Raw genomic sequence first — 12,826 nt, 5'->3', positions numbered from 1 at the left:
TTTTTTTTTTTTTTTTTAACATCAATCAATTTTTACTACATATCAAACTATTAAAACCCCAAAACCCTTTACCAAACGAACCCTTCATTTTTTTTTTTTTTTTAAGAGAAACCCATTTCCCTTGGCTTGTGCCATACCATTTCTCATCAACCTAGTTCGGGAGGCCCCAAGTTGACACAACAACATCGTTTTGGTATTAAACGTCAAAACAAGTATTAAATGTTATGTATAAAAAAGTAGACAAGTGGACGGATGATATTTGCTTGCCTAATGTATATACTGCTATTCATCTAGAGAAATATTAAGAGTACCAAATTTTTTAGCAAGAGATGAATATTAAGTTTTTATTCTTTCTTAATCAAAGGGGGAAGAGATGAATATTAAGTATCAATAAATAAGCTTCACGTTATCTTAATATTTATTTTTTGCTAAAAAATTAATATCTCGAGTAATAATATAAAGAGAATTAGAATCATCTCAAATATGATATAATATTTAAAATTATCAATATATCAAAATTTAATAATAATAATTATAAAAATCACTTCTCAAAATTTTAGAACTTATTAACATTTTTTGCCTTATGATATCATTACGCATAGGCAACTGGCCCGCTACAAAAACCAGCATGCTTCACATCTACCACTGAGCTAGTGAACCAAGATCCAAACGTGCCTAAAAAGAAGCACAATGCAGTAAAATAGGCAGTGACATACCTTCTTTTTCGGTTAATGTGATAATTGGATGTATTATTAATCTAATTAATGATATTATATGTATTAAAAAAATTTTGGTGGATTGTGCAGACCTAGATATTCCAGGCCTGAAAATACATCGAGTAGGAATCTAGTCTGTTGGGGAGATGGCGAGAGTCGAGAGAGGTCCATAGAAAGTTACGTATAATTATATAAAAAGACAGCTTATGATATTGAACTACTTCGTAACCTGTTTGACTATAATCTTTCCATTGTCTCTTTGCTTCCACATATTATTTTATTTGTTCGTTACGACGGAGGGGTCATGTTTCTTTGTCACTTTCTTTTGTTGCTTCCACTAGATTTTTTTTGTTTTTTTTTAAAGAAAAAATATCTATAGGTGATTTTTTTTTTCTTTTTTCATATTTCTGTTAAGTTTGAAAAAAAAAAAAAAATCAAATTCTATCAAAATATTTGATAGATTTTGTTTGGTGTTAGGTCGGCACTAATTAGGGCTGACAAAACGTGTTGGCATATTAGGTTTGTGTCAACCCGTTTATGTCAAATCCGAACACGACACGTTTTCTTAGCAGGTAACACAACATAACACGTGTAATCGGTTTAGACAAATATGTCGTGTCGGGTTGGGTTGACATGACATGACCCGCGAACACGTTTGATTTAAATATTAATAGGTTCCAACCCGACTCGACTGTGAACATGTTTAAATTCATTTAATTTTTATAGCCTAACAAAAATGGAAAAATCCAATCAACCTTACAAATTTGAAATAAAAAATAAAAATATGTACTCGTCAAACGTGTTAACCCGCGAGTTCACGTTTATTAAACGTGTTATAAATGGGTGATCTGTTTACAACCCAAATTGGTTTAGCCTCAACTCTAACCTTAAAATTAGGTGTTGTATTCGTATCGAATTCACGTGTTGTGAGTTAAATTGCTGGCCTAACACCAATAAAATAGGCAGGAAAAATTAAAAAAATTAAGTTTAGTTAAATTAATATTGACTGAATTGACGTGAATTCTCAAACGTATAATGCTGTACAACAATTAAAATCATACTTCAATTGCTAAAATCCAAAAAAGATTTTCAAGAAAGAGAAAAAGAAAAAGAAAGAAGAAATGAATGAGGAGTAGGACAGGCAGAGCTGACAGTAGACTGGAGCAGTTCCCCAGAGGGTCAGACAAGGGCAGTTAGAGAGAAGCAACCAGTACAACTGTTTACCACTTTACCTCCACTCATCATTTTCAAATTCTTGAATCATTGTATATAATAGGACTTTGACCCCCATCATTTTCTCTTATTTTATTTCCACCCCCCCTCCCATTCAGTTAGCCAAGTACAGTGGCTTACTGTAAAGTACATGCATGTGATTTTGCCCTTTTTTGAATTCAAAAGGCTTTTGGCGATGCCACGGTATCTGTGCCCACGCGCCTGATTGTACAGTCGAGTTGAGTAACTGACTGTACATTATTAACCACGTGGCAGACGTAGTCTCAGACTATGCGTGGACCATTAATTTCAACGTTTGATTTACGACCATTTTAACTTCGGAAAATGATAATTTCAAATATTCTAAATAAGATTTTGTTTTTAAAAAATGCACCTATTCTTTCAAAAAAAAAAAAAAAAAGCACCTAACTTCTTATTATTATTATTATTATTTTTATTTTTACTTAACTTATTCTTTCAGTCTCATTGTGTTAGGACAAAAATTACACATTAATTTGTTGGTTTTAATTTTTGTTTTTATAGTGATAGTGCACTACAACGTAGGTAATAACTAATAACTCGTATTTTTGTTTTATTTTTTTATTTTTTTTAATTCATAACCCTACTTAAAATTATAAATTTTTTGGATTTTATCCTGTCCATATATATTTACTTTTTTGAGAAACCTTACAAACCATATTTTTATCGTGCAAGACTAATATTTTTATTGTGATGTAACAATGTCTATCAATCTTTGATTTGTGTTTTTTTTAAAAAAAATTATTGAGGCCCTTTTTATCTTTTTACTGGACGAAAGGAATACATTTACCAGTTTTGATAGTTTGAGAAGACAACAATTCAAAATTTGAAGAGTAATTTTCAATACTAATTTCTTATATCACTCTCATCTCATTGGGCTAATGTAATAATACCTATCAACCCTACATCAACTCATCAGCTTAGTGAGATGAGAGTTGAACTTAAATATGTAGCATTGCTCTTGACAATAAGATGGTAGCTTAAAGTGACATTGAATTTTTAACACACTTCTATCTTTTTTAAAGCCTCCTCCTTGTGAGGCTTCCCATTGCCTAGTGTGATTGTTCTGTGAGATGAGGGATTAAGCTTCTTTTTTTTTTTGAAAAATTATTAAGGTCATTTCGTCTTCTTACCTAACGAAATGGATATATTTACAATTTTTGATTATTTGAAAGGACATCAAGTCAAAGTTTGAAGAGTAATTCTCAATACTAAATTGTTATACCACTCACATCTCATTGGGTTGATGTGATAGTGCCCACAAACTCTTTAATTGTTTTCATATTTTAATAAAAGTTGATCTAAGAGTTGATAAATACTGTCACATTAGCTTATCAGTTCAGTAAGATGAGAGTTGAATATGCAGCATTACTCTTGACAATAAGATGATAGTTTAAAGCGACATTGAATTTTTAAACACACTTCCCTCTTTTTTAAAGCCTTGTTCTTGTGAGGCTTCCCACCGCCTATTGCAGTTGCTCTGTGAGACGAAGGATTTTTCCCTTCCTCCTTCCTTGCCCTTGCCCTATTGGTTTATCTTTGTTATCTAGACTTTTGCAACTAGAGTTCGTTTCTTGTTGACAGATCCTAATTGGTTTTCGATAGTGTTCACCCTCAACAACCTCCTTTCACGAGTTTAAGAAGGATTGAAAAACCTTTTAAGGTTCGTACTCCTCGACGCTTTATGCTGTCCATACTAAGGATTATGTTGTTTATGGTCTTGAGGTTATTTATGGACCCTTTTTTTTTTTTTTTTGTTCTTCTTATTTTCGGCATTATTTACGTTATTGGAGCCCACCCACTTTTGTTCTTTTTTCCCACACTGATTAAAAAAGATAATAATAATAATAATAAAAAAGGTCGTTTGAGCCTTTGCGCTTTGAGGCATACTTTTCCCCAAAAAAATAAATAAAATAAATAAAATTTGTTTACCATTACACAAGGAATGTAATTAACTAATTTATGTAAAAGTTCGTAAGTGGTAAGCACTCAATCCCAGATGTTACAAAAAAAAAAGCACTCAATCCCAGACCGCTATCCCATTCACCTGGACAGTCGACAACAAAAAAACTAACATACAAGTGAGCCACTGCCAATCCTCATACGTATTCACAAAAGTCAGTTAATCCTACGGCTATCTCTTTAAACCATCCCTCACCTTTTCTTTTTTCATTTGTTTTTTACTACTCCACTTCTCTGCTTCATTGTCTCTTCCTGGACATGTTCTCTCGTCCCAACACACAAAACCAGTAGAGAGAAACACAGAGAGAGAGAGAGAGAGAAACAGGAAGAAAACCCAGAAACCAGAGCAAGCATCAGAGAGAGAGATTTGAGCTTCTTCTGCTACTTGGAGCCAAAACCAGAAATGAGTTTCCCTGCATTTCTTTTCTCTTTCCTATTTTTGCTCACAAGTCCAACATGGGTCTGTGGAAACCCAGAGCTTAGAGCACTCATGGAAGTGAAAGCAGCTTTGGACCCACGGAACCAGTACCTCTCTTCGTGGACCATCAATGGCGACCCATGTGGCGGTTCTTTCGAAGGCGTGGCTTGCAATGAGAGAGGTCAAGTTGCCAACATCTCGTTGCAGGGAAAGGGGCTCTCAGGCACCCTCTCTCCCGCCATCTCTGGCCTTACGCACTTGACAGGGCTCTACTTGCATTATAACTCTCTGTACGGAGAGATACCCAAGCAAATAGCTAATTTGATTGAGCTGAGTGATTTGTATCTGAATGTCAATAATCTCTCTGGAGAGATTCCTCCTCAAATCGGAAACATGGCTGGTTTGCAAGGTTAGTGCTAGGCTTCTCGCTTTTGTATTTCTGTATTTTTCCTTTTTAGATTTATTATTATTATTATTAGTTGGCGAATATTTTGATTGTCTACTTGTTGGATTTCGTAGAAAGGTTTGAACTTGGTCTTGTGTTTTATTCCGTCACTCTGTTCTGATGTAGATTTTTTTCCCCTTCTGTTGTCTCCAAAGATTCGAACCGAGTTTTGATGAGACAGGAAGGAAAACAAAGAAGCGTCAATCTTGCTGTTGGATGCTGGAAAAAAATGTTTAAGCGATTACATAAATAAATAAAATAATACGACCACGTAGCTTAATGGTGTAGGAACTTTTGTTTTGGTACGCTAAAAGGCTAAAACATCATGAACAGACTCGAACATCTATTTTGTTCCGTTTTTCCCCCCGTGCTTCGGAAATATGGGACGGTTAGCAATTTTTTTATATTTTACTTTTGGTTTGTATGCACATTTTGGTAGCTGCTAAGGGTAGGATAGAACTGAACGAATAAAGTGTCTTGTATTTTTTTCAATGATAGCTTTGCTTCTGCTACTAGCTGTTGTGGATTTTCTGTAAAATGCTTCGAACTTGCTTGCTATTAATTTATATATTTTGCAATAAAAGTGATTTCAAACTTTGCTAATTATCTTGGCTTTTATTTGCTCTACAGTATTGCAACTTTGTTATAACCAGCTGACCGGAAGCATACCTACACAGCTGGGTTCACTGAAGAAGCTTAGTGTTCTTGCTCTGCAATCTAACCAATTAACTGGAGCAATCCCTGCAAGTTTAGGGGATTTAGGAACTTTATCGAGGCTAGATTTGAGCTTCAATCACCTCTTTGGTTCAGTTCCCTCAAAGTTGGCTGACGCCCCTTTGCTAGAAGCTCTAGACCTTCGAAACAATACTCTCTCAGGAAGTGTACCTGCTGGTAAAGTTGCTATTATAACTCACATTACTTTTTCTTTCTTTTGGCTTTTGTATGTCGTTTAGATTTGTTGGGAAAGAGAGAACAATTTGATCTGGTTTTCACTGTGGTTTATGCAGCTTTGAAGAGACTGAATGAAGGATTCTTATATGAAAACAACCTGGGTTTATGTGGTGTTGGCTTTTTATCTTTGAAAGCTTGCAATGCTTCGAGTCATGTCAATTCGGGTCGCCCTGAACCCTTTGGACCCGGTGCAACCAATCAGCCGACAAGAGACATACCTGAGACAGCAGATGTGCAGTTACCTTGCAATCAAACCCGGTGCTCGAATTTGTCAAAATCCCCACGGGCTTCTGTTGCTGTTGGTGTAGTTGTGGTATCAATTGCATTATCAGCTATCGGAATTCTGACGTTCGCTCATTATCGCCGCCGGAAACAGAAGCTGGCTACGGCATTTGATATGTCTGCTAGTCGTCTTAGTAATGATCAGGCCAAGGGGGTTTACAGGAAGAATGGCTCTCCTCTCATTAGCCTTGAGTACTCCAGTGGGTGGGACCCTTTAGCTGATGGGCGGAATTTCAGTGGGTTTGAGCAAGAAGTCTTCCAGAGCTTCAGGTTCAATTTGGAAGAGGTGGAGTCAGCTACTCAGTACTTTTCTGAGGTGAATTTGTTGGGTAAGAGTAACTTCTCTGCAACTTACAAAGGAATTTTAAGAGACGGGTCTGTTGTTGCTATTAAGAGCATCAGCAAAAGTAGCTGCAAGTCAGAGGAAGCCGAGTTTTTGAAGGGATTATACATTTTGGCCTCATACAGGCATGAGAATTTGGTGAGGTTGAGAGGATTTTGTTGTTCAAGGGGCCGCGGTGAGTGCTTTCTCGTCTATGATTTTGTTCCTAATGGGAATTTGCTGCACTATCTTGACACAAAGGATGGTGATAGCCATGTCCTTGAATGGTCGACTAGAGTTTCTATTGTGAAGGGCATTGCCAAAGGTCAGCTTTTTACTCTGGTTTTGTTGTTTCAGTTTCTCCCTTTTGGTTAAAATTAAGGTTTGATGGTTCAAATACATCAAAGGTCGTATTTTGTTATCCATATCACTCAGAGGCTAAATAATATCCTATAAATTTTTATATATTATCAGCATATATACATCCACAATATAATTTATTCCATATTCACATTTTGATTTTCTTTATCTTCTTTTCTTCATAACATATGTTCATTTTCACTAGTGAGCTAGCCACTTATGTCTTGATATGGATTCTTGAAGGGTTTTTTTTGTTTGTTTGTTCATTTGTTTCTACTAAGCTGTGTTCTTTTTCCTAAGCAGGTATAGCATATTTACATAGTTCCAAGGTGAACAAACCAGCTCTTGTTCACCAAAACATTTCAGCTGAGAAGGTGCTCGTCGACCGACGATTCAACCCGTTTCTCTCAGATTCTGGTCTGCACAAGCTTCTCACCGATGACGTTGTCTTCTCGGCGCTCAAGGCGAGTGCTGCAATGGGTTATCTAGCTCCTGAGTACACCAGTACCGGTAAATTCACAGAGAAAAGTGATGTATATGCATTCGGGGTGCTTGTTTTCCAAGTCCTCTCAGGAAAGCGGAAAGTCACTAGCTCGGTGCGTCTAAGTGCCGAGTCATGCAGAGTTGAAGATTTCATTGATCCAAATCTTCATGGCAGGTTCTTTGAATATGAAGCAACTAAGCTTGCAAGAATCGCTTTGCTTTGCACGCACGAGTCTCCAGCTGAGAGGCCGTCCATGGAAGCTGTTGTTCAAGAATTAGGTAACTGTAGCAGTTGTCTCTGATTTCGGCAGACTTACTACTTTCTTCTTGGTAGCAGAATTTTCAAATGGTAGGGGTAGAAACCACTTGCTAACTGCTCACTTATGATGAAACTAGGTCCTTTGGAAATGTAGTGTCCTTTCCTGGGGTGGGGACCAAGTGTTGTTAATGTGATTGAACCTTGATTCCTTCTGGCCGGTAGAAGGGCTTGTCATGGGGCATTTTGTTTGTAGTCACATGTATTTATATGGAATGCATATTGTTGGTAAAGTTCCCTCTATTTACCAATGCTTTTAGACATACGATTAGCTCTATATATATATTTTTTTCTTTCGAAAGTATAATGTTATTTAGTAGATGGTTATATGATAATACTACAATTTGACGTAGAAAATCAGTTTTTAGATCAACACGTGTAAACAAAAAATAATCGAGAACTGATTTTTACTGTCATATTATTTCAACTGTATGATAATCATATAGAAATTTATTAAATAGCATTACTTTGACCCAAATAGACCAAAATTAGTTGGTTTTTGCCAAAGTTGATTCGGGTTTGGGTGATGTGACATAAATGTAAGTTTTATTTGTTGTTCTAATAAATGTTTTGAGGAATATATTAGTGTTTTTTTTTTCAAATTTTTTGTTTTGAAATTAGAAAAAAAAGAAAAAGAAAAAAAAAAGACAAAACAAAACAAATAGTTTTAACAAGCAGAACCCTAGGATTGTGGTTTTAACAAACAGAACCTAGAACCTAGGACCTAGGACTCTGGTAATATTATTGTAGAAATTTCTTTGACTTCCAGCAATATTAAAATCCAGCAGAGAACACGATGTCTCGAAATACATGGAATTGTAAAACTAAAACTTGCCTGTTAGACTCTTTCAAGATTTTTGCTTTATTGTCTTTGGCATCGGGAAAACTACCTCGATTTTGATTAAATTTTCATTGCATGGAAGATTGAAGCCCTTCAGATTTTAAAATTGCTGTGAAATTTTGAAAGAACTTCCAGTGATGAGCCATGAACCAACATATGTAGGAAATAGTATCCAGTGCCTAATGAATTTAAAATCCTATCATGTGGTTTCATTCCAAACATTTAGTTTATTTTTTGGAAAAAGTTTAAGCTACTATAAATTTTACCACAATTGGTATTCTTTAATTCGTAAAATAATTAAGTATAGAAAAAAAAAGAAAAAAAAATTATTATTAAGAGTATAAGATTGACAAGTCATTCATTAACTAATTAAATTAACAAATTAGATTTTTGTTTAATCATTTTATCAATTATGGATTATCACATCAATTTGTAAAAAATACTTGTAATGAGCATCTCCAGCAATAGTGGCTATTGTAGCAACTCAAAATAAACATTGTTCTATTTTAACTACTAATTTTTCAATATAAACTCACATATTGTCTATTCAACTCTCTAAATATTATTTTTATTGTTTGTTAATGGAGAAGGAGAAGGAGAGGGAGAGGGAGAGAGAAATGATTAAAATAAGTTCACTGTAATAAATTTTTAGAATAATTACTCTGATAGAGACAAAAAGAAAAAAAAAAGGGCTGATAATAGCTAAATATAGCTATTATCAGTCTTTTAGAGCATCTGCTAGAGATGCTCTGAGCATCCCTAGTAGAATCAACAAATTTTAATATTTTTTAATGCTTGTTTTTTCTAACGGTCATATTTTTTAATATTTGTCTTATCATAGCGGTCATATTTTTGAAAATTTGTCTTTTCTTAATGGTCATATTCTTTTTAAAAAAATGTCACATATTTTCAATATAAATAAGACAAATTTCATCTCCAATTACCATTCACCTAAAGAAGAGGTGAGGTGTGTCGTGTGTGTGAGAAAAGGAAAGAGAAAAACATAAAATTATAAAATCTTTAGGTGAGTGAACAATGCTGACTATTGTTCACTTACCAAACATTTCTCACCAAATTGATGTATATTTGATGGACATTTTTATCTCCAAAAAAGTGAAAAGGCAAAAAGTCCTTCAACTACGAGGAACTGTATGCTCTCCTGTTCAAATAAACTGAAGAGAACCCAATTTCCTAAATTTGTGGTTCCACAACAATTCTTCTAGTTTGAACTCTTCCTGTAAGGCTTTTTGCATAGTCATCTCCTTGATAAGATTCACCTATGTGCTTTCATCTTGCTGAATGCGATCTATTTTTGCAGTGAGAGCTTGTATCTTTTGCTGTATCAATCCGAAGTGCTCCTTAATTATTCCACCCCTTTAGGGCTTGTTTGGGGTAAATTAAGGATTTTTTTCTTGACGAATCATCTAATAATGGCTCAATTTAAGTAGACCGAAAATTTGATCTCTAAACTCTTACTCTTAGGATAACAAAATTAGCACCTATTTTCACTGCAAAAAGGTTTGAACAAAAAAATCAAAAGAAAAATCACATTTGAGAGAACTCTAAAAAGACTCTAATCCCCCTTATATCATTACTCGTGTCTAACTGTTACATAATATTGTGGATTTTTTATTTTTTATTTTTATTTTTTTAAAAAAAGCAATGTATTAAGTTTATTTTTATTTTTTAAAATAATGTGCTTACCTTTTGCAAAGACAAACCAACAAGCCCATGTTAGTTATAGGCAGCAACCCGGCAAAGGTGTACTAATTGTAATTAGAAAATTGCAAAACAACGTGCTTTAGGTACCCTCCGATCCCATCGTGTACAGGCTGTTGGGAGAGCTCACGCATCTAAACAAGGCTGTAATGCAATTAGGGCTTGTTTTGATTGTTGAGTGCCTCCATCTCTCCGTTAATTGCAGACTTTTAGCTTCAAATGTTGCAGATCAATAGGTAGTTGTAACATAATTAAACTGTTTCTCAAAAAAAAAATAACATAATTAAACTGGGTAACATTATTCTAATCGTCATTTTACTCCATGGATTTTGTCATAACCACATTGCTACTGTCTCATTCTTAAAAGCTATTCCATTTTTCATAGCCTCGTTGAAGTTAAATTCTTGGACACCCAATTGGGGACGGACCTTTGGCAAAACCAAAAAAAAAAAATCGTCAGAACTGTCTGCTCAGCCGCAAGAGAACGGAAGAACCTTCGATGCTTAAGTTAATATGATATTTGAGATTGAGAACTGAATAGACAAAGTGAGAGAGAGAGAGAGAAATGTGACGGTTCCTTGGATGCTTGCCATATAATGGGCTAATGGGCTTGAAGGGGTCAAATTATTTTTCATATAGTGAGTTCTATAATACACACAAATCAGTTTTAAAGGAGGAAAAAAGAAGAGAGAAAACAAGAACTAAGAAATATTGATGCATTACTCAAACAATACGAGCATGAGAGGTTTACATGTATATAATTTGCGATTTACAATTGGGACTTTTTAAAGAGCAGCTCCTAATGCATAATAATTGAACTACAAATCCTTTTGCTCCATCAGCTCCCGATGGAAAAACGGGGATTGAAATCTCTAATAATTTTGCTGTTATTATTAAAAATTTAAGAAGTAAATATGAGAGAGATTTATAGCGTGTTTTGAACCGTCCACCCATCTATTGAGACAAGTAAATCTTGTAAGAGATCTCTCACATTTTCTATCCGAATTGTTGCGAATTGTTGAGACCGGTATCGGGAAATCGGAGGAAGGAAAGGGAGCAAATAAAGAGAATTGCTTAAGCTTCAATCTGCTTTCCTTGAGGAAATCTGACTCTGAACACATGCTCTTCTCCTGTGAACTTATCCACCTTGACAACCCAGTGACTCTTCCCAATTCCACAGCCGGAGCCGCCAATTTCGGCAGTCCGAGCAATTCTAGTCACAAGCAACCCTTCTCCGATCGGCAGCCACTGGGTTCTTCCCCCACTGCACCACCACGACTCCTTGGAGAACGCATTGTACCCGACAACAACGACGCCGCTTTGCTTCCTCACCGCTTGCACGGCCTTAAAAATTCCTTCGTGATTCTCAAGATTACAGTCAATAAGCACGAAATCCGCTTCCCTGTATTGGGTTAATACCAGCTTTCGAGCTTCCCCCGTAACAAATTCAACGTTGGATGCATCGACGGCGCCTAGAACTTCCTCCGACAGACGCAGCTCTTCAAGCCCACGAAGGATGCAAACTACACGGCCGCCGGTTTGGTAAGCTGCGGCGGCTAAGGCCAGCGTTGTGGAGTCCGCAGCTCCGGCACATGCCACGACGATTAACTGCGCATTGCTGCCGGCGGCGAGCGCTGAAATAAACTCTGCTACGTCTGGTTCTCTCGCCTTTTGCCCCTGCAATAAGATCATCAAGATCCAAGTAATTAGTTAAGAGTTGAGAGCAAACGTGAAAATGGGTATCTAAAATCCATGTAAAATAGAGGGAAACACTCACCATTTTCAGAGTTTTGAGGTAGGCTTTTGTGGCATTCTCAGCAGACCAGCAAGCCATAGTTTTCTTTTGATAGCTTTTGAGCAGAAGTAGAATTGATGGGTGCTTTGGCATGGTGTGCTGGACTTTATATAGAGGAGCAATTGAGGGAGGTTGGTCAAAATTACAAGTAATTGTATTCTGGTGCTCTTTTTTTAATTATAATAATAATAATAATTATAATTATTATTATTATTTTTTTAGGTTGAGCTTGAATGATTCAAATGATGATTTTGGGAACAAAATATTGAACGTGTTGAATTATGTTGAGAAAAGTACACAAACCCCCCATGAATTGTTATGTAATTTTTAAAGTCTTTTAAACTTTCAATTAAAACAAAGTTTTTCATAAACTACGAAATTGTAATGTACTTCTTTTGTATTGCAAAAAGATAAAAATGCATATAATTATTTTTTTAAAAGACAAAAATATTCTTATAAATTCGATAAATAAAAAAAGAAGAAGCAATACACGGTGGCCATAGGTCTAGGGAAGATCGACAACCACTGTGGTCTGTGGGTCTTGTGCCAACTCCAGTGCTGTGTGTGACAGCTGTCGTGATTCATTATTATTTTTATTTTTAGAACTTAGGAAAGACATTACTTCAATTGATAGTTTGAAGGGAACATTGTAAATTGCATAGTAGTTTAAGGGAGGTATGTCTACATTTTCCTAAATATTTCTCACCCGGAGGACATCATTCGAAACTTGCACTTATGTAGCATATTCAAAACTTAAAGATCAAATATTGTCTTTCTTAGGGATTAATATATATATATATATATATATATATATATATATATATATATATTTTAAATGAGTAATGCTATTTAGTAGATAGTTATACAATTGATATGATATGACGTAGTAGTAAAAATTAATTTTTTTTTATTTTTTTTTATTTTTTTACAAGTGTTGATCTAAAGGCTTATTCACATTGTCTGAT

The 12,826-nt window shown here is 35.2% G+C and overlaps 2 protein-coding genes across 2 annotated transcripts; one reads left to right on the top strand and one right to left on the bottom strand.

Moving 5' to 3' along the window:
• Positions 1-4,138: 4,138 nt before the first annotated feature.
• LOC132180861 (LRR receptor-like serine/threonine-protein kinase GSO1) lies at positions 4,139-7,769 on the top strand. The gene is made up of 4 exons (XM_059593838.1): positions 4,139-4,756; positions 5,423-5,683; positions 5,800-6,672; positions 7,011-7,769. Exons 1-4 carry the CDS (start codon positions 4,333-4,335, stop codon positions 7,490-7,492), a joined length of 2,040 nt encoding a protein of 679 aa, XP_059449821.1. The 5' UTR covers positions 4,139-4,332; the 3' UTR covers positions 7,493-7,769.
• Positions 7,770-10,794: 3,025 nt separating this feature from the next.
• Positions 10,795-11,923, bottom strand: LOC132183087 (uncharacterized). The gene is made up of 2 exons (XM_059596484.1): positions 11,844-11,923; positions 10,795-11,743 (listed from the first exon to the last, which is right to left on the bottom strand). Exons 1-2 carry the CDS (start codon positions 11,898-11,900, stop codon positions 11,141-11,143), a joined length of 660 nt encoding a protein of 219 aa, XP_059452467.1. The 5' UTR covers positions 11,901-11,923; the 3' UTR covers positions 10,795-11,140.
• Between the last annotated feature and the right edge of the window lie 903 nt (positions 11,924-12,826).

This window comes from Corylus avellana, chromosome ca5, assembly GCF_901000735.1.
Source record: "Corylus avellana chromosome ca5, CavTom2PMs-1.0".
Lineage (NCBI taxonomy): Eukaryota > Viridiplantae > Streptophyta > Magnoliopsida > Fagales > Betulaceae > Corylus > Corylus avellana.
The sequence above is the reverse complement of the archived record's forward strand: the minus strand, read 5'-3'. Positions and strand labels throughout refer to the sequence as shown.

Excerpts from the sequence above, each read along its gene's own strand:
- LOC132180861 (XM_059593838.1), top strand. The coding sequence starts at position 4,333 with ATGAGTTTCCCTGCATTTCTTTTCTCTTTCCTATTTTTGCTCACAAGT. Across the intron at positions 4,757-5,422 it reads AAACATGGCTGGTTTGCAAG|TATTGCAACTTTGTTATAAC; the intron begins GTTAGTGCTAGG and ends TTTGCTCTACAG. Across the intron at positions 5,684-5,799 it reads CTCAGGAAGTGTACCTGCTG|CTTTGAAGAGACTGAATGAA; the intron begins GTAAAGTTGCTA and ends TGGTTTATGCAG.
- LOC132183087 (XM_059596484.1), bottom strand. The coding sequence starts at position 11,900 with ATGGCTTGCTGGTCTGCTGAGAATGCCACAAAAGCCTACCTCAAAACT. Across the intron at positions 11,744-11,843 it reads ACCTCAAAACTCTGAAAATG|GGGCAAAAGGCGAGAGAACC; the intron begins GTGAGTGTTTCC and ends ATCTTATTGCAG.